Source organism: Talpa europaea (assembly GCF_964194135.1).
Source record: "Talpa europaea genome assembly, chromosome: 12".
NCBI classification, from domain to species: Eukaryota; Metazoa; Chordata; class Mammalia; order Eulipotyphla; family Talpidae; genus Talpa; species Talpa europaea.
The window spans coordinates 64753544-64774881 of record NC_140079.1 but is presented as its reverse complement, the minus strand read 5'-3'; the positions used below and the strand labels follow the sequence as shown (position 1 = coordinate 64774881).

Genomic DNA, 21338 nt, shown 5'->3' with positions numbered 1-21338 from the left:
CAGGCCCTGAGTGTGTTTTACCCAGAGCCTTGTATTATTAAACCAGTAGAACAAACTAGCTTAGTAAAAACATTTTCTAATTTCATTTAACCGCTAATTAAATTTTTTTTTTGTTTTTTTAAGTTTTATTTTATTTGGGGCCTCCCCTGGTGGTGCAGTGGTTGAGCGCTGGGCCATGAAGCTGCCCGCAGCCTCTGCAGCGCCGGTTCGATCCCCGGCCAACTGCGAGGGTCCCACATGGCGCAACAGACCTCTCCTGCTGTGCCCGCTGCTTCCCTCAGCAGTGTCTTTGGTCCATCTGCCTGTTCTGCTCCCCGCTCTGGCTCTGGTGAATTCTCTCACCCTCCCGCGCTTCTGACTGTACCCAGTGCTTGTATAAATAAATAAATAAATCTTTTTTTTTAAAAAAGATTTATTTTATTTGTTTATGCATGTAAGAGCTGGGGTGTAGGCCAGAGGTGTGGGGCGTGAGAGGATTCACCAGAGCCAGAGTGGGGAGCAGAACAGGCAGAGCTACTGAAATACACTGCTGAGGGGAGCAGCGGGCCAGACAAGAGAGGTCTGCTGTGCCATGTGGGTTTGCTCCCTGGCTGGGGATGGAACTTGTACTTCAGTGGCTGCCAAAAGCTTGATAGTGCTGAGACTTAACCCCTTGTACCACCAAGGGGAATAATATTGTATTAATATAGTTCAAAAGTCAAAAATTTAAAAAAGGATTCTTGGTGAAAAATTCTCCTCTATTTCCCATCCCTTTGCTGATGTAGCCAGTGTTAGTTTCCTATGTGTCTCTGAAGATATTTTATTGAGATATGAGTATGCCCATAAGTGATAGTATCCCAGACACACCATTCAACCCCATGCTGTTTTTATTTTTATTTTTTTAAATATTTATTTATACAAGCACTGGGGTACAGGCCAGAGGCACGGGAGGGTGAGAGAATCCACCAGCGACAGAGCGGGGAGCAGAACAGGCAGACAGACCAAAGACTCTGCTGAGGGATGCAGCGGGTGCAGCAGGAAAGGTCTCTCGCGCCATGTGGGAATCTCCCCGGGCCAGGCGACTGCGGACAGCTTCACAGCTCTGCGCTCAACCCGCTGTGCCACTGCCACCAGGGAGGTTCCCCTTGCTGTTTTTAAACAGTGACTTTTTGAGATAATTCACATACTGTCATACTCACTCTTAAAAATGTGGGATTGAATGTGTTGGTTATTGTTGATTGTTCACTTTATAATCATAAACTTACTAATAATCCAGCTCAAATTGGAAGGGGAGAAGGAAAACATGGAACTCATATAACTGTAGGGAGAGCAAAAAGATACTCCGAGCAGATGGGATGAAGGGGTGCTCTCCTGAGCTGCAGAAGGAATGGCCTGGTGGTTAAGATAAAGCACAAGTCCATTTTATTAGATTTGTCCACAATCAGCAATGGTGATCTTCTTCCAGGGCTTGCTGTTCTCAGACCCTGAGCCTCCATGGCTTCCACAATATCGTGCCCGCCTCACATTGCCAAGGACCACATGCTCTCCATCCACTCAGTCTTGGCAGTGCAGATGAAAATCTGGGAACCGTTTATATTGGATCCAGCACTTCCCACTGACAATATTCCCAAGATCTGTGTGCTTCAGGATGAAATTCTCACCCTCAAATTACCCCCCAAAGATGGAGTTGGACTTGCCACCATTGCCATTATGGTGTGGGAAGTTACCACCCTGGCACTTAAATTCTGGAATAATTCTGTGAAAGCAGGAAACCTTATAACCAAATCCTTTTTCCCCAGTGCTTAGAGCACCAAAGCTTTCTGCTGTGTTGGAACTTAGTCTGCAAACAGCTAGAAGGAGACGCGGCCCAAGTGCTTTCTGTTGCTAGCCATGTCAAAGAACACAAGGGGTTCAACATCTTCGCCAGGTGGGAGGTCTGGCAGTGGGGTATTAGCAAGGCCGAACTAAACATTTATTGTCTTTACAGATCACTTTAGCCATCACTGCCATCTATTTTAGAACACTTTCATTGCTCTATAAGTAGTCTTCCTTCCTGTTTTTATTTTCCTCATTGTGGTCACTCTCTTTCACTTTTGTCCCCAGGCCACCCTCTCTATGGGTTTGCCTATTCTAGAAATTTCATATAAATGGTATTGCATAACATGTGACCTACATCTAGTTTCTTTTACTTAGCATGTTTTCCAGGTCATCCATGATGATAGCAATATTGCAGTTTCTTATGTCTCAATAATTTTCCATTGTATGGCTATGCCATTGTTTGTGTAGCTGTTCATCAGTTGACAGGCCTGTTTTTAACTTGATTGAATATATACTTAGGAGTAGAATTGCTAATTCATATCATAACTCTGTGTTTAGCCACTAGAAGAACTACCAAGCTGTTTTCCAAAGGCCTGTACCATTTTACATTCCCACCAGCAAGGAGAGAGTTCTGATTTCTCCACATCCTCATCCAATACTTGTTATTGTTTTTTTGATCATAGCCATCCTAGTGGATATGAAGTGGTGTCTCATGGTAGTTTTTGTTTGATTTCCTTAATGGTGAGTGACATTTGAGAATCTTTTCATTTACTTATTGGTCATTTGTCTATATTTTCTTTGGAGAAATATCTATTCAAGTCTTTTGCTCATTTTTTAATTTGTTTACTTTACTTGTCTTTTTATTGTTGAGTTATATGCATTCTTTGTGTATTTTTTATACAAGTCCCTTATCAAATATATGATTTGCAAATATTTTCTCCCATTCTGTGGTTTGACTTCTTTCTTGATGGTATTACTTGAAGTACAGAAGTTTTGGGTTTTGATCAAGTACCTGTTTTTCTGGTGTCATAGCTAAGAAATCATTGCTAATAAAAGATCACAGAGATTTACTATGTTTTCTTCTAAGAGCTTTATAGTTTCACTTCCTACATTTAAATCTGTGATCCATTTTGAGTTCATTTTTATATATGGTGTCTCTTTTATTTCCCATTCCCAGTCTTAGAAATTGTTTCATGTCAGTATCAAAAAACTTCCTCATGCTTTCTTATGAAATTATGATATTCCCTTGTATGAATATGCCATAATTTACTTAAACAGTTACTCCCTTGATGGAAATTTATATAAACATTTAGGTTTGGAAATTATTTCAAAATACTATGTGTCTTGGAAGTTATCAGCTTCCTTAAAATGCCAGTTTCAACCACTTGATGGACTTTGTTGCTCCAACCATTTCTTGTCATCTAGAAGGCTTTTAGTAAATTCCACTCTGTTGGGGAGAATGACCCCAAAGAGTTGTTTCAAGAGATTTCATCCATTAAATGTTTACAGTAGGTCAGGGGGCAGAAATTATTCAGTTGTCTGAAAATATCTAGAAAAATTTTGAGGGAATAAGGTATTCTAAAAAGGTATTTTAATCTGTTTGGTTACAGAAGACTTAATAGCATATGTCCTCCTTTTAGTCTTTTTTCACATTATTATTTCTCATGCATGTAAGTCTAAATAAATTATAAACTTTGAGCAATATAGCCAGTCATTCAGTAAACTATAGAATATCCAGAAATTATGAAATATATGGATTTCTTGTATTAATGAACTGTAAACTTTGGGGGAAGTCTTGAAAAATACCGACACTTTACTAATCTGTAGAGGCTTAGCTGGTCACTTGTAAGCAAGCCAAAAAAGGCCAATGAACAGCTAAGATTAATATGACGAGGCCCAATTATACAAGTTCAACAATAATCATGGCTGGTGATATCTAGATAGGGGCATATCTGAATGGCCCCAGAGTGCATCACTAAATTATATTATGTTCCTGGTATCCTCCCAAGTCCTGAGTCCCTGAGTTAGAAAAAAAAAAAAGTGTTACATAGGCTATTATTTCATCCTCAATTTTTACTTTTATATAATTTCATACTTATAGGAATGTTGCAAAAAATGTCAAGAATAGGGCCTCCCCGGTGGCGCAGCGGTTGAGTGCTGGGTTGCGAAGCTGCCCGCAGCCTCTGCGGCACCCGTTTGATCCCCGGCTGCTCCCCGGCCACCAGAGGAGGGTCCCGCATGGCGCGCAGACCTCTCCTGCCGCCCGCTGCTCCCCTCAGCAGTGTACTTCGGTCCTTCTGCCTGCTCTGCTCCCCGCTCTGGCTCTGGTGAATTCTCTCACCCTCCCGCGCTTCTGACTGTACCCAGTGCATGTATAAACAAAACAAACAAACAAACAAATAAACAAATAAATAAATAAAACATGCCTCTATTAAAAAAAAAAAAATGTCAAGAATACTTTCTACCTTTCGCCCAGATTTCTCAGATGTTAAAATTTTATTACATTTTCTTATTCTCCCTCTTGTGTGTTTCTCAACGATATGAGAGCAGCAGCAATGCCAGTACTTTATCCTTAAATAATGTAGACGATACCTTTATCCTTAAATACTGTGTATTTCCTAAGACTAAGGGGATGGTCTTCCATAACCCTGGTGTAATTATCATAATCAGGAGATCAGTATAGAGAACACTATTATCTAATATACAGACTTCATTCTGGTCTTGCCAATTTCCCTATAATGTCATTTAGGGAAGAAGAAAATCCAGAGAAGGGTTTTTTCCATTGTCATGTCTCTTTAATCACTGTTAGTCTGCAGCCCTTTTGGAGTCTTTTCCCCCCTCTCAATTTTACATGAACACCTCTGAAGAGTGTAGGCCAGTTGTGTAGTAGAATGCCCCTCTGTCTGGTTTGCCAGAGCTTCAGGCTGGGCACAATTTGGCAGAAGTCCTTGCAATGCAGAAGTAGTGGTCTGCCCAGGGCATGATGGGAGGAGATGCGCCACCAGTTTGTTCCATTACTAATGCCCTTAACTTCCATCCTTGGGTAAGATGGAGTTGGCCACAATTCTCCACTGTAAAGTAGCTATTTTTCCCCTTTTGTAATTAATAACTACCTTGTAGAGGAGAACTCTTTGAAACTATGTATGTGTCCTGTTTCTCCTCAAGTTTTCAGTCACCAATTATCTTTGTATGAAAACAGAAGAAAAATACATTTTTGCAAGATATCTGTTAAAAATGGTTGTGGAGGTAAAAATAATAACTTCAAGGAACATGTGGCAGCACTCTGACAGATGTAATCTTGTGGAAGTCCTTATTAATTATTTAAGAGATTAGATATACTTAAGACTTAATTTTAAAAAATATCCTCTAGTCACTTTATAAGCTTGCAAAGGTGAAAGTAATTGGGTTTGTTAGTAGTTAATTGCCTTTGAAATATTTAGGAATGTGTCACTCCCGAAGTTTTTCATTTTGTCAAAATATTTTGGGCGAAAACATCTTCTAAAATGCCTCTTCATGCTCCACCTTTTTCTGTTTCCTTACATCTTGACTTTGTCCATATCACCCTGCTTAAAAACATCAGTGCCCACTCCTCACAGTAGACTTCTAGTCTACCTTTTCACCTTTGAAGTCTTTTTTCTACTCCAGCCAAATTGGCCAGTATAATTCATTTATAAACATCATCTCAAAACTTTCTCTCTCTGCAAAGTGGCCTTCCTATCTCTCTAACTTTATTCTTCTCAGCACCAGATAAATGTCAAATGTATTCCTAGGAAAACACTCATGACCTCTTCATTATTCAAACTTCAATTGTAATTAACTATATATAAGCTGTTTGCTACTTTGGGGAGATACTTTAGTAGGAACTTTTTTAGGGAGAAGGTAGTAGAAACAAATAAAAATACAGACGAGATCCAACCACTATGGAGAGCTGTGTGGAGATTCCTCAACCTACTAAAGATGGAGCTTCCATATAATCCAGCAATTCCACTCCTAGGTATTTACCCAAAGGACACAGAAACATTAATTCCAAAGAGCACCTGCACCCCTATGTTTATAGCAGCACTATTTACAATAGCTAAGTTTTGGAAACAACCCAAATGCCCAAAAATAGATGACTGGATCAAGAAGATGTGGTACATATACACTATGGAATATTACTCAGCATTCAAAAAAGATAAACACATGCAATTTACAGCAACATGGATGGAGCTAGAAGGGATCATGCTCAGCGAAATAAGCCAGAAAGAAAAAGAAAAATACCGGATGGTCTCACTCATAGCAGGAATCTAGAAAACCTAAATAAGGGACCAGGAAAAAGACTAACTATAAGAAAGAAAAAATCAAAATCAACAAGCAACTATGAACCAGAGACAAACTATGGGGGGGGGGCCGGGGAAAGGAGGGATTAGGGTCAAAATAAGGGGGTTGCAATTGTATGGGGAATATAAAAATAAAGTTAAATAAATTAAATAAAATCAGTCTTGTTGCTGAAAAAAATAATACAGACCAGGTGGCTGTTATCCCTCTCTTAAGTGCTGTCTTCCTGTGTCCTCCCTGTGACTAGTTTGCGCATGCCCTAGGCACTCATGGTTGGTTCTCTGCCATCTTGTGTGTGTGTGTGTGTGTGTGTGTGTTCATGCAAAGTATTTAATGAGCCCCCCACACATCCTCACACTTATTAACTATTCAATAAGTCAGTTGTTTCATTGATATTATCTTTTTAAATTTTCTAACAAAAGCCTGCATCTCCACAGGAAGGGGGGAAGATGGTTCCATTCCTCACTTCTATTTCCTTCCTGTCCAAGGGTCAGCATTTACACTTTGAACTCTTTCTGGCAGCGATCAGTTGGTGCTGACTGCTCTGAACCCTTTAGCCAAATTTTTCGAAGAGTCACAGAGAACTGGAGTGGGGTAGATGTCTGTTTAAGGGCATTGGTATCTTTATTTGAGGGGGGGAAATGATGCTTATTAGGTTTCATTAACTATAACCTCACATTTTCAGAATCCTAAAAATTCAGCTGTTATCAGTCTGCTTACTCCTTTTAGAGCTTTCTGGCCTCCAGAAAGTATCCTATGTGTTGGGAACACAAAGACCAAATAAGATGTTATTCTGTTGGCCTCCCTGGTGGCGCGGGGGTTGAGCGCTGGGCTGTGAAGCTGCTCGCAGCCTCTGTAGGCCCGGTTCTATCCCCGGCCACCGGCGAGGGTCCCACTTGGAGCTCGGACCTCCCATGCCATGCCTGCTGCTCCCCCCCAGCAGTGTATTTCGTCAGTCTGGCTGTTCTGTTCCCCGCTCTGGCTCTGGTGAATCCTCTCATCCTCCCGCACTTCTGACTGTACCCAGTGCTTGTATAAATAAATCTTTAAAAAAAAAAAAAAAAGATGTTATTCTAACACCTCACTGAGTCATGCGCTGGGGAAGCCTGAGATCACTGCAGTACCAGGACCAAAAAGATTTCTGCTTTTCACTCAAAGAAGCAGCTTCAGGAGACTGCAGTCACAGAGAGGTATGCGAGACACATTGAGCAGTAGGGCTGGAGCAGAGGTCAGATAGAGTTGTGGGGGAGGGGGTGTCTTGCCCATGTCATGTTTGGACGGGGCCTTAAATTCTGTAGGATGAGGCAGCCTCCTTCCAAGCCAAGTGAATACATACATCACGTGCCCAGTGGTATGCCCATCGCATGGCATGTGGAGAGAAGTGAGAGCAAGCTGGAACCTGCTCATCACCTATAGTCCTTGACAAACATAAAGCAGGAAAGGAGGGTGGGGGTGTTACCTTGACATGTAGTGTGTCATACTGAGTATAGTGCACTTAGTGAAGCAATGTGTGTGTTTGTGTGTGTGGGGGGGGGCGGGTGCGGTGGGAGGCTTTTAAACTAGGTTTTAAATGGACAAACTTGAATATTCAAGAATTTGCCCAGAGGATAATCATGTGGTCAGCTCAGCTGGGAGAGGATCTATAGCTCTAAAAAGGATGAAGCATCGCTTCCTGTTTCCAATTTTTTCCCTTCATGGCATTAGGATGTGTTTACTCTGTGTAGCACCAGGCTGCTGTGGCAGCCGGCCCTGGTTTTACTTCCCCATTGAAAACTCCAACTTCTCAAAATACAGACAGAGCAGTGGTTTCAGGCTCTCTCTGCTTTAGAACTTCCAAATATTTGATAGGCATTTCATTTGGTTCTACAGTGTAGTTTATAACCATTAACATAACAGTAGGCAACAACATGGATGGATACTTCGGAGACTTTGGAGACCAGCCATGTTAACTGTAGCGTTCTTCAGAATAAGGCAGATTTTTATAATTTCCGTGTAGACATTAAATTTCTTTAGTCTTTTGAAATATTCAGGTCCACACCTGTGTGCTAATATATATCTTGCAAGTAACATATCTATTCTTACACTCTATCAAATCCTAGACAAGGTTGGCTCATATACTTCAGCAATGGTCTTGTACTATAATATCAAAAGTGAATACCACCATCTACTTGGTCTTCTGGAGAGTGGTACAAGTTTAGAATCACCTAGGGTTTTTTTTCCTTTTTAAAAATCTTCATGCCCATGCCCTAGCCCATACCAATTAAATCAGTTCCTGGACTCTCCTGCACTGTTGGTGGGAGTGCAAACTGGTCCAACCACTGTGGAGAGCTGTGTGGAGATTTCTTGACCTACTAAACATAGAGCTTCCATATGATCCAGCAATTCCACTCCTAGGTATTTACCCAAAGGACACAGAAACATCAATTCCAAAGAGCACCTGCACCCCTATGTTTATAGCAGCACTGTTTACAATAGCTAAGCTTTGGAAACTGCCCAAATGCCCAAAAATAGATGACTGGATCAAGAAGATGTGGTACATATACACTATGGAATATTACTCAGCATTCAAAAAAGATAAACACATGCAATTTGCAGCAACATGGATGGCGCTGGAAGGGATCATGCTCAGCGAAATAAGCCAGAAAGAAAAAGAAAAATACCGGATGGTCTCACTCATAGCAGGAATCTAGAAAACTTAAATAAGGGTCCAGGAAAATGAATAACTATAAGAAAGTGAAAATCAAAATCAACAAAAAACTATGAACCAGAGACACTTTCTGGGGGGTGAGGGGCGGGAGGGGAGGGATTGGGGTCAGAATGGGGGGGTTGCAATTGTATGGGGAATATAAAAATAAAATTTATTTAAAAAAATAAAAGGAGTTACAATAGGGAGGAAAATAAAAATAATAATAATAATAAATTAATCAGTTCCTGGAGTAGGTGTCCCAGTTTCTGGGAACCAGATGTCTGCACCTTCTAAAAAGTAGACTGTTTTTTATTTTGCTTTATTATTTTTTAATGAAGATTTATTTATTTATGCATACAAGAACTGGGTTGTAGACCAGAAGTATCGGGGGTGAGAGGATCCACCAGAGACAGAGTAGGGAGCAGAACAGGCAGATTGCCTGAAATACACTGCTAAGGGGAGCAGCAGGAGAGACAGGAGAGGTCTGCTGCGCCGTATGTAGGTTAGCTCTCTGGCTAGGGATCAAACTGAGGCCGTAGTGGTGACAGTGCTGAGATTTAACCCTAGGACATCAGGGAGGCCCTCTATTGTTTTATATTGACCTTTTCTAGTTTGCATTCAATCTTGGTTCAAATGCCTTCTCATAGAGCTTCGAATGAGATTTGAGAGTGCAGGAAAATTTAAAGTAAAGTAGTCTTTTGCTTGAATAGAAATTTCGATATGTCATTTCAGCACCTGTTAAGTGTAAAATATGTCAGAGTGTCATTCTTTTATCTGTCAATATACTCCAGAGTTTTCAACAGTATTCAGTCACTCTCATCTGTTACAAGAAAAATTTGGTTTCTTCCCAAAAATTTCTTATTTGTCAGCTTGCTAAGAACTAAGAAGTGTTTGGACCCTCGACGCAGGTGATACAATTGAGGATGATGACAACTGTGGTGCTGGTGGGGACAACTTGTTTGGAGACTGGTCTTTATTGGAAACCCTGCCTGGTGCCTGTGCACCAGCTCCCTGTGTGCCCCTGGGGCCAAGTGCAACACTCCGGCCCCTGCACTGTGGGCGTCTGTTTATTTGTCTCCACAGGACTGTCAGTCCATTAAGGGCAGAGGCCAGGTCCCAGCAAGGCTTGAGAGAATGAATGGTTGATTGAAAACAGGAAAGCAGTAACAGCAGAGGAAGAACAGTGTGCACATAGTGGAGGGCAAAGCAGAAACTCCAGGACTTAAAGAGTCAAGTGATTAGTTCGATGACTGGCCTGATTCAGAACTTTTGGATAGGTCTCATTTGAGAAACAGAGAGATCTTTGTTGGTGCAAAAAGGTTAAAGATGGAGATGTGGCCAGCTGGCCATCAATCGTGAGTGGAAGGAATTGAGTCTGGGAGGAATTTGCTCCTGGGTGTGAGTAGAAGGACATGGATTTTTTTAATTGGATGTTTCCAAAGATGGCTCCTTTGGGATTCGCTCATCTAAATGGGAGGATGAGCCCTGGAGGAACCATATCGAAGCTGCCCCAAAGATCGCATTGGCTTTCAACCTGATCTTCATAATTTCTTCAAGCACTATTTGTGTTGGGCATGATGCTGAAGCATTTGTGGTGAAAGAAGAACAATTTTTATTGTTGAATTTATTAGAGTTTGTAGTTTTTGTCTCATTCATTCCTTCTCCCTTCATTTTTCTCCTATATTCAAACAGGTATTTGTTGAGCACCTTGACAAAGGGCAGACGTTTGTGAGGTAATGGGACATGAGGGTGACCAAAGTACAACACAGTCCCTGCAGGTCCTGGTCACAGTCGGTCTTGATCTTAGTCTGCCATTTGAGCAGATGGTGATGAGTGCCTGGAGAGGGAAGGGCAGGATGTCGGCGCCAGGGGGTAGGGAGTTGGGGGCAGACATGGGAGGAAGTCACTTGTAGATTGAGGCCTGGAGCATAAGTTCAGACAAAGAGTGCAGAAGAACGTGTTCCTGACAAATGAAAAGCTTAATTTATTACTACTCAGGGCACATTGAATAGAGTATATTTTTGTAACCTTTTCTTACTTTGTGCAGCCCAGTCAAGGGAGGTCCAAAATAGCCCTGATTCATGGAAGAAAGCTACAGAGTGGCCCTGTTCCGAGGGGTGCGGTGGCCCCGATGATACCCCCTTTGTTCCCACTAGCATGCGTCATTAGTTTGCTCTACTTTATCCATCCAACCCAGATGACTGTGGGGGAATCTTCCGGAATGCTTTCACTGGAACATTTTGGAATTGAGGAAGCAAGTCTCTTATCAACTTACTAATGCCTTACATTCTCTTTTTTTTTTTTAAAAAAAAAAAGAACTGTTGTTATGAAAAAAATCAAAATAGATGAGAGAGACAGAGAGAGACTGTGAATGCAGTTTACAGAGTAAGACTTACTGTGACCTCCCATGCCCTCACTACCTAGCCTGGGAAACTGGGCATTACCAACCTTGTAGGCCCCTCACATTCTGCCCCTCCACCCTCATCCCATCATAAACCCCAGTCAGCATTTTGTGATCAGTGTTTTCTTTGGATCCTTTCTCTTAGTATGTTTTAAAAGGTCATATTTATGCTTGTGTTCGAGGTACTGCAGTACTGGCCTATCATTACCTGCCAACAGCAAACGAGACAGGCTGTTTAAGTAACTTGCCTGTACTTATTCTTTTAAGCAGGAGAATATACTGGTAGCCTCAAAGTGCTTCAAAAAATTTTCTAAACAAGAATTTTCTTTTGATTTTAAGGAAAACCTTAAGGGGGTGTGTTAAAAGGATAAGGTTGTTAGAGACCAGTGAACTGTAAATGGACTTAGCAGTGAGTTGACCAGGAATTGCTTTAGTCAATATGTTTCAGGTTCCCTGTGAGGGCCATGAAAATGTTTATTTGTTTGTAATAATGCTACTCCAGGATATTTCAGTTGCTGTTATGGTGTAAAAGCTGAAATTCATTTGGAGTAAGATCATCTTGTATGTTGGTTGAGGGTATTGTTGACTTTGTATACTTCAATAATTCAACATGTTATCAATAGAATAGATCATGTCAGCAAATAGCTTCTTGAACAGACCCTTATTGAATTTGTTTCTCTTCTTTGTGGATATGATGAATGAATCTTGTACTCCAGATTTGTCATTCACAGTCTACTCCCCCACTCCCCAACTGTCCTGGTTCTCCTTCCAAAATGGAAGAAGATCAAGTTTTGGGTGTCACTTGATTACTATAGAAATGACCCTTGGTCAATTGATGGCAACAAACTTTTTCATTACTTGGCAATGAGCTTGCAAGCTGCTTCATTTGAATTGCTTTCCCACTTTGGGGTTCAGTATCATTCACTGCCAAATGGCACCTTTGAACAAAGTGGTACATTTTAGAGACCTTTCTTTCCCAGAGTACTCTAGGAGAAGGGTTGTATTTATTTTTGTTTTTCTTGCCCTTTAAACTCTAGTGTAACTTAGCAAGAGTCCTTACTTAGGAAGAAAGCTCAGTTCCCATTACCATTCTGAAGTTAACAGGTAAATTAATAGGTAACTCAGAATCCAATATTGGCAGGATATAAAACATGTGTATGTCCCTGAATCTTTTTATTTCATTTCTATGTTTTTATTCCTAAGGTCATTGGTTCTTCTAGGACTCAACAGGAGACGCTTTTTGCCTCAACTGTGAGGTTTTGAAGCAAAGCTTTAACACTTTAAACAGTGAATTTTTGCCACTGTACTGTAATTGTAGTCACAAATATAGTAAATCTTAGCTCTAAGAAAAACCTACTTAATATCTTATTCAGACTGGGATTCCAGTCTACAGTGATATGGAATGAAGTAAACTGAAACAATAGTTTCTTTACATCTTAGTGTTCTTTGCATTTGCATTTTTAGCCATTTTAACTGGCCCGTAGAAACTCTTTTATGACTCTGGAGACAAGCCATCTGGATTCCACAATAATTTTACTATGCATTTCCATAATACTCCTAGTCACTCTAAAAAAAAAAAAAAAGACTGGACAAAGCAAACCATTCCCGATTGTTTAAAAACACGGTGAACTCATCCCTTGCTCGGGCTGCATGGAATGTCGTCTAAGAGGGAAACCTGTGTTTTAGATTCTCTCTTTACCCCCACAAGAGAAACTTCCTAACAAGATGCCATTCATATCATGTCAGTTAGCAGCAACTGTGAATTGTTCTTGGTAAAGTCCTTTAGGATTCTGTGATGATGCGCCTGGAGGCTATGAGCAGTTGTGAGCAAGGCTCTCCCCTGAAACTTCTCTCCCAGCTCCAGGTGCAGAGCTTTGGACTCTCTGCCTTGCACACAGTCCATTGCTCTTCCCATATCTCTCAAGGCCTCACTACCTTCTGGGATACCTCCTGTTTCTATGTGTGTAGCATTCCTCTTATTTTGGGGCACTCATCACAGGCAGAGGAGCAGCATGGTGATAGGTTGTCTGCTGCAGCATGTTTGAGAGGGGAGGAGAGGATGAAAGGTGGCCAGGATTTAGCTCATGTGGGGCTTTCGTCTTTAAACTAATCCTGGTTGATGTGGGGAATCCTTGGGAGAGCTTTGAGCAGAGGAGTGAGGAGATCTGAGTTTCATTTTAACAAATCTCTCTGGTCTCTATGGATTGGTCACAATGAAGTGGGTGAAGGTGGAAGCAAAATCACCAATTTAGGGAACTCCTGAACTAACCCAGGTGAGACAATGTGGCTTAGACCAAGATGGTAGCATTGAAAGCAGCAGGGATCAATTTTGAGATATGTTTCTAAGTGGAGATATGTTTTGTGAGGGCATGGAGGTAAGTTGTGAAAAAGGAGAACTAGAAGGATTCCAGGGTTTGAGCCTCAGTCACTGGGAGGTTGGGGTTGCCATTTACTGAAATGGAGAAGACCATAGAAGGGTGACTTTTTTTTTTTTAATTTAAAAAAAATTTTTTTTAAAGATTTATTTATTTATTTATTTATTTATTTATTTATTTATTTATTTATGTAAGCACTGGGTACAATCAGAAGCGCGGGAGGGTGAGAGAATTCACCAGAGCCAGAGCGGGGAGCAGAGCAGGCAGAAGGACCGAAGTACACTGCTGAGGGGAGCAACGGGCGGCAGGAGAGGTCTGTCGTGCCATGTGGGACCCTCCTCCAGTGGCTGGGGAGCAGCCGGGGATCGAACCGGTGCTGCAGAGGCTGCGGGCAGCTTTGCAACCCAGGGGAGGCCCAGAAGGGTGACTTTGGAGGTGAGAATTAGGAATTCAATTTAGGCATATTAAATGTGAGATGCCAGTTAGATCCAGGTGAAATTGTTGAATGGATATTTGTGTGTGTGCATATATATACACACTCACACACACACACAGGGCTCATCAGCATTTAGGAGGTATTTAAAGTCTTGAAACTAGATGATGTTGCCAAGAGAATGGATATTAAAGAGGTCAGAGGAATGATCTGGCACCCTACAGCATGTAGAGGTCAGAAGAACCAGAAAAGGAACAAGCAAAGAGATAAGAAAATCCAGAGGAAGTTATGTTTCAGAAGTCAAATTGGAAAAACACTGCTTCAAGGAGGGAGTGTGTCAACGCTGTCAAATGTTGCAGGTAGATCATTAAGATAAGTTTGGAGAATTTACCATTGATTTGGCCATATGGAAGCCCTTGGATTCCTTAATAAGAATAGTTTTTTTAATATTTATTTTTATTTATTTATGCATACAAGAACTGGGATCTAGGGCAGAGGGTGAGAGGATTCACTAGAGACAGAGGAGAACAGGTGTATCTACATAAATACATTGCTGAGGGGAGCAGCAGGCAAGACAGGAGAGGTCTCCTGTGCCATATGGGTCAGCTCCCTGTCCGGGGATTGAACTCTTGCCACAGTTGCTGGGATAGCTTGACAGTACTGAGACTTTAACCATTGCACCACCAGGGAGGCCCAGGTAAGAGTAGTTTTTGTGGAGGACCGGAGGGCGAAAACCTGAATGGATTTACTCCAGAGAAAATGAAAAGGGAGAGATTGGATACAGGGAGTATAGACAAGATATGTAAAATAGAGGCAGGCAAAGGGGCTGCAGCTACAGGGAATTCAGCTTCTAAATTTTTCCTTTCTTTAGCTAGGAAAATATGTATATTTATATGGCTGGTGGCAGTAACTCTGTAGAGAGTAAAAATTTGGGGAGAAAGAGAGGATTGCTGGATCAAGTTCCTTAAGTGAGAAGGATAGGTGAGAGAGAGAGATGAGATCTGGTACGCAATGGGAAGGTTGAACTTGTAGAGGAGTTGCAGACATGCTCAACACAGGCAGGTCGTGTGGACACAGATACAGGAGATGGGTAGTTGTGATTGGGATCATGAGGAAGTGCTCTTCTGATTGCTTCTGTTTTCCAGTGAAATAGGAAGCAGCTATTAACCGAGTGTGAGAAGAGGGAGAAGGTAGAGAGCTGATGTTAGAAGGTAGAATACAGAAATAAGATGGTGGAGAGCAGGTGGAGTCAGAAAGGTGAAAGCACTGCCAGGCAGCATTAAAGTCCCTTTGAAGTTAGTGGCCTTGAACTTATGGTGAAACCACTCAGTGGGGTTGCACACTTTTCTCCAGCTATGGTGAGCCACCAGTAGAGATGCAGAGTGAATAGAGAATGGGATTAAACAGGATTGAGATTTGGCCAGGTGACTGCCCTAAAGGGAGACAGAGGCAAGGGAATTAATGTTGCCTGGAAAGGGATGAGGCATCTGATACCCCATGAATCTAATCTGTGGGAGCAAATGACATGCTGGAAACGAGAGACTGTAAACAGACAGGAGGGATGTTGGATTTTAAGTTCCGATGTGACAGAAGATGAATGAATTCAAGGTATTAGGGGAAATGCCCTGGAAATATATGCGTGTTCAGAGAGTAGAGAAGCCTGAAGTTGAGATGCAGTGGGGATACAGGTATTGGTGATTGAATCCCAGGTAGTGGTCACAACCAGGAGCGATTTGCCCTTAGGGAACCCTTGCAAGGTCCAGCAACATTTTTGGTTGTCACAACTGGGAAGGAAGATGCTGTAGACAACTAGGAGAGGCCAGGAAAGCTGCTGAACATCCCACAATATGCAGGCGAGCCCCCTACAATGGAGAATAGTTTGGCCCAATTGTCAGTAGTGCTGAGGTTGAAGCACCCTGGTCTAGGGTACGACCATGGGGACGAGGGGCTGGCATGGATTATTGAAGAAGAGATAACAAAGAGACCAAAATTTTGGAATGTTCATCTTATGACCGATGGAAATCTTTAAGAATCATGACTTAAGAGTCGGAAAGACAGAAACTGGCAGGGGTGAGAGGAATTTGATTAGAGACATGTGGAGTCATTTTTTTTTTTCTGTGTCTACCTGATGGATTAGAATTGAAATTCATAACCGTGGTTCTAATAGCTACATATTCAAAATTAGGCAAAGAATAAGGAGATATTAAAAAAAAAAGCCTTTTATTAACTGGCTTTGGCACAATTAGATTAAGTCTGTCTTAAATACAAGATTGTCCAAAGCCATTTAGGGGTCTGGTTAGTGTTTTTGGTGAAACTTCCGCGCCTGTAAACTTGGACACTTGGCCTAGTTCCACCATTAAATGACATCTCAGAGTAACAGTTATGGCAAACAGGCCTTGTGGTAGGGATCTGGTTTGAGAAAATCCTTGAGAAACTTTGTTTATTGACCTTAAAGACTGTGGTTTTCCTTGCCGTGCTCACCACTTTGGAGAAAACTAGTCAAAATCACACAAAGTAAGGGTTACACACCAGCTTCCTGGAACCAGCTGGTCCAGTCATCCAGTCTTGTGCTTTGTCCTTCATTTTGAACTCAAGGGCCCTGGGGCTACTTTTCTGCCTGCCCACAATAGCAAGGAACGTCTTTTGTTTGCTTCTTGTTTGAACGAAGGGCTTGTTTGGAGGTTTGGACTGCAAATAATAATCCATTGTTCCCTATAATAATAATCCACCTTCTTTAGCAGAAAAAAAATCTGCTGGATGTAGTGTGGCTATCAGTTTATTTAAAAGAATAGCCAAAAGTGCTCATTGTGTCCTGAGAATAAACATTTGGGAGATGGTGGGGAGAACTGGGGGAGGACTTTGGTTCTCCTTGGCCTAGAGTCATAGTTAAGACCTCAGGAAGAAAAAATTCTAACTATGACCAGCAGTCTCGGTGACAACACACAGCCTTATTCTGCTCATCTGTTACATTCTGAGAATAACTGGAATATGGCAGATACGTAGTCTCTCAAGACTGTTTCTTTAAAAAACTTATCTTATTTTGGGGCCGCCCTGGTGGTGCAAGGGGTTAAGCACCGCACTATAAAGCAATCTGCAGCCTCTGCAGCACGAGTTCGATACCCCACTGGCCAGGGAGCAACCCACATGGCGCAGCAGACCTCTCCTGACTCGCCCTCTGCTCCCCTCAGCAGTGTATTTCAGTCAGTCTGCCTGTTCTGTTCCCCGCTGTCTCTGGTGGGTCCTCCCACCTCCTCCTCCGCATCTCTGTCCTGTACCCCCCTCTTGTATGCATAAATAAATCTTTAAAAATATATATTTTTTATTTTATTTTTTATTTTTTTTAAGATTTATTTATTTATTTATACAAGCACTGGGGTACAGTCAGAAGCACAGGAGGGTGAGAGAATTCACCAGAGCCAGAGCGGAGAGCAGAACAGGCAGACTAACGAAGTGCACTGCTGAGGGGAGCAGCGGGCGGCAGGAGAGGTCGCCATGTGGAAACTCTGCCCAGCGGCCAGGGATCTAGCCGGCGCTGCAGAGGCTGCGGGCAGATTCGCAGCCCAGTGCTCAACCACTGCGCCACCAGGGAGGCCCTATATCTTATTTTAAAGATGGTGTATCCGTAAAAACATAAATTCAAAAGGATACCTGCAGCCCTATGTTTATTGTAGCACTATTTACAATAGGTAAGATAGGGATACAACCTAAATGCCCAAAACAGATGACTGAATCAAGAAGATGTGGTGTATATACACAATGGAATATTACTCAGCGATCAAAAAAGATAAACTAATGCCATTCACAGCAACATGGATGGAACTGGAAGGGAATATGCTCAGTGAAATAAACCAGAAGGAAAAAGAAAAATATTGGATGGTTTCACTTATAGCAGGACTATAGGGGAACCAAATAAGGGATCAGGAAAAAAATAATTATAATAAATTAAAAAACAAAATTAACAGGCAACTATAAATCAGGGATATTCTACAAGGGAGGGGGAAAGAGAGGGGACAGAACAGGGGAGGAAAGAGCACAGTGGACTATGGGGATGGTACACGGTGACTTGGTGGTGGGAATTCCATGGGGACTACACCTGAGAGGAGAAAGCAAACATTTACAAAAATGAGCAATGTTGTAAAATATATAAAAATAAATTCTATTAATAATAAATAAATTGTAAACAGTTAAAAATGATGGGTCTAATCTTTTCTGGGCTAGCTTTGTTTCCAATTTTAGGCTAAATAAGTTTCTAATATCTGTTTAGTCTTTGGAAGTGTCCTTTGAGTAAAGATTTTTTTATTTGAGTAGCAGTCCTTGATAATCCTTGTAGTTACCTCTGATTACAGGTCTTGAAAAAGATTGTTTTTATATTGCAAGTGGTGGAGATTTTAATGACTGTTTCCTGGGCTTAGGTTCACTGAAAAAAAACTTGATTGGTGAAATGGTAGTAAGATTTCATTCGCAAAACCAAAATATGTTAAGCATTTGTTGTTTTTACTGAAATCCTTTATAGGAAAGGGGTCAGCTGAGTAACATAAGTGGCTTTAAAATGAAGTATTCTTAGCTAGAATAGTTTTAATTGCTTTCAATGTGGAAGATGAGAAAAGTTCAGCATGACATCAGTTGAAGTGTGACAAATGAATATGAGAACTATTTATAGAAGTAATATATGGTCATAGCATCATTCATAATAGACTATTAGGGAGGTGATCATGATGTCTTCCAGAAGGTGTATGGGTCAGCTGTAGTACATGCACACAGTGATGTCATTCAGCCATTAAAAATGAACTGTCATACCATGACATGACATGGAGGAAACTTAAGTGATTATTGCTAAATGAAACAGGCCAATCTTAAAGGACTAAATTTACTGTTTGATATCCACTGTGTCATATTCTGGAAAAGGCAAAAATATGGAAACAGAAAAAACTCAGTGGATGCTGGGGCTTAAGGGAAGGAGAAGAGAAATGAGTAGGTGGGATACAAGGGATGTTTAAGGCACCGAAACTCTTATGTATTTTACTGCAATGATAGATATGTCATTATACATTTATCAAAACCCATAGAATGTTCCACACAGAATGAACCCTAATGTAACCTGTGACTTTACACTAATGTAACAATCATCAAATATAAAAAAAATACCACACTAATTCATGATATTCATAATATGAGAAATTGGGCCTTGAGAGAGGGAAGAGGGACTATCTATATGAACACTAGATTCTGCTCATTGTTTCAGTAAACCTAAAGTTTCTCCTTAAAAAACTCATTTAGAAGAAAACAAACAGAGGGTATGGCTGAACTAGTAAAACAAAAACAATCCCAGACTGCCAGCAGTTTATCCTATTTGGAGGACAGTACCTGGCCATGGAATATGCTGTCCACAATGGCAGTGCATTACAGCATGGATCTCCTAACTTTCTTGTGTTTTGCTTCATGGTCTTATCTGATATATATGCACAGTGGTATTCATGCTAATCCTACTCTTAAGCTGCCCTTCTTCCCTCTCTTCAGTGACCACTGGCGTATCGGCCTTGGAGGTTTACACACCAAAGGAAATCTTCGTGGCAAATGGGACGCAAGGGAAGCTGACATGCAAGTTCAAGTCCACTAACATGACCGGCACGTTGACCTCAGTCACCTGGAGCTTCCAGCCGCAGGGGACCGAAGCCCCCGTGTCGGTAGGAATGCTTGCCTGCTCTTCGCTGTCCACTCACCCGGTTCTTCACTGAGTAGTGTGACCAATGAGCCATGCTTCTGGCTGCACACTCTCCACTCAGGGGTGTGCCATCTCTTGCAGAACCCAGGCCTTCTCTTGTTCAAATTCTCCAAGAGAACATAAGTTCTGCATCTTTTATAGGCAGCCTGTCTCCTTGTCTTTGCCTGACACCCTACCCTTGTCATCTTCCTGGTTACTCTCCACCATCAACACAACACCATTTTGAGGTTTATCTTTTCCACAGAGCAGTCACTAACTGATACTGGGGACTCTTAAACGTGATTATCCTATCTGTTTTCAGCTTACACTTGCCCATTTTGCATTTATTCTAAGTATTTCTCTCTCTCTCTCTCTCTCTATATATATATATATATGAAGTATATATACACTGTATATACATATATACATATATATACACTGTATATATATATATACACTGTATGTGTATATATATACACACACACACACTTTACCCATATATATATATGAAGTCCCTTTCTGATTTAATTATCAGTTTCTTGACTCACAGTCTTGATTCAGCAATATTCACCCGGAGCTTCCTGTGCTGTGGGCATCATTGTAGGCTCTTCAAAAATGTGCACAACACAATCTCTGCTCTCACTTGGGGAATAATTAGGAGTAAGACTGGTGTGCTGATGACTTCTGCGTAAGGTCAGGAAGGAATGGAAATACACCAGAGGCTTGGGAGGAGGGTTAGTTAGCAACTAGAGGAGTACTGGTTGTGCAGTGGCTGCTGATTAAGTACTTGGGACAGTATCCAAGCCTTGAGGTGCTAATACAGTTGACCGGTGAACAACGCGAAAGTTAGGGGCACTGACCCCCCCAAGAATGCACAGAATCCACATAGAACTTTTGACTCCCTCAAACTTAACTAATAGCCTATTGTTAACCAGAGACCTTACTGATAACATAAACAGTCGATGAACAGATTTTTTTTTAATATTTAGACTTCATTCAGCGGAAGTAATCATTAATCATCAGTTAGTGGATGTGGGTCATCATGAAGGTCATCACCCTTGCCATCTTTATGCTATGTAGATGGGGAAAGAAGAGGAGATGGAGAGGAGGAGAGGAGGAAATGAAGGGTTGGACTTTCCTGTTCAGGGATGGCAGAAGTGGAAGTGGAAAGAGCAGAGGCAGACTGTCACTGTACAGACATATAGAAATACTTCATAATTTCTATCTGTTGTTTTACCTTTTAATTATTCTAAGAATGTTTCTATATGATGCCAATCCTCCTTCCTCCATCTTCTTTAGCTTCATTGCCTGTATCCCAGAAGGGGTTCATGTCTTAAAAGATGTCAACACGATCTGGAAGAATCAGAACCTTCTACCAAATTGTTGATTTTGTTTCTGGCACTCCTCCTTTTGTCTTCTTCCTCTCATCTGGCACTGGCTGGGAAGCTCTCACCTCCGTTAGTTCCTCTGGCACCGTGTCCATCTGTGTTAAGTGGACCCCTGCACTTCAAACCTATGTTGTTTAACTGTGCATGTACAATTTAGAATGTTTCTGTTGTCCTGGCTACATGCTGACTGTCTTTTAACACTGTACCTGCTTCACTGGTGTTGTGTATTTCAGGTTGTCA

General features: G+C 41.5%; 1 protein-coding gene across 2 annotated transcripts in view; it reads left to right on the top strand.

Annotated features, from left to right (window-relative positions):
- MPZL1 (myelin protein zero like 1) overlaps positions 1–21338 on the top strand; it is a gene marked incomplete at both ends in the record, with an annotated part of 50886 nt that overhangs the window by 16901 nt on the left and 12647 nt on the right. For both annotated transcript variants that reach the window (XM_084250860.1, XM_084250859.1), the window contains one exon: positions 19527–19693. In XM_084250860.1, the coding sequence (XP_084106986.1) occupies positions 19527–19693 (167 nt within the window). The remainder of the gene's footprint in view (positions 1–19526; positions 19694–21338) is intronic.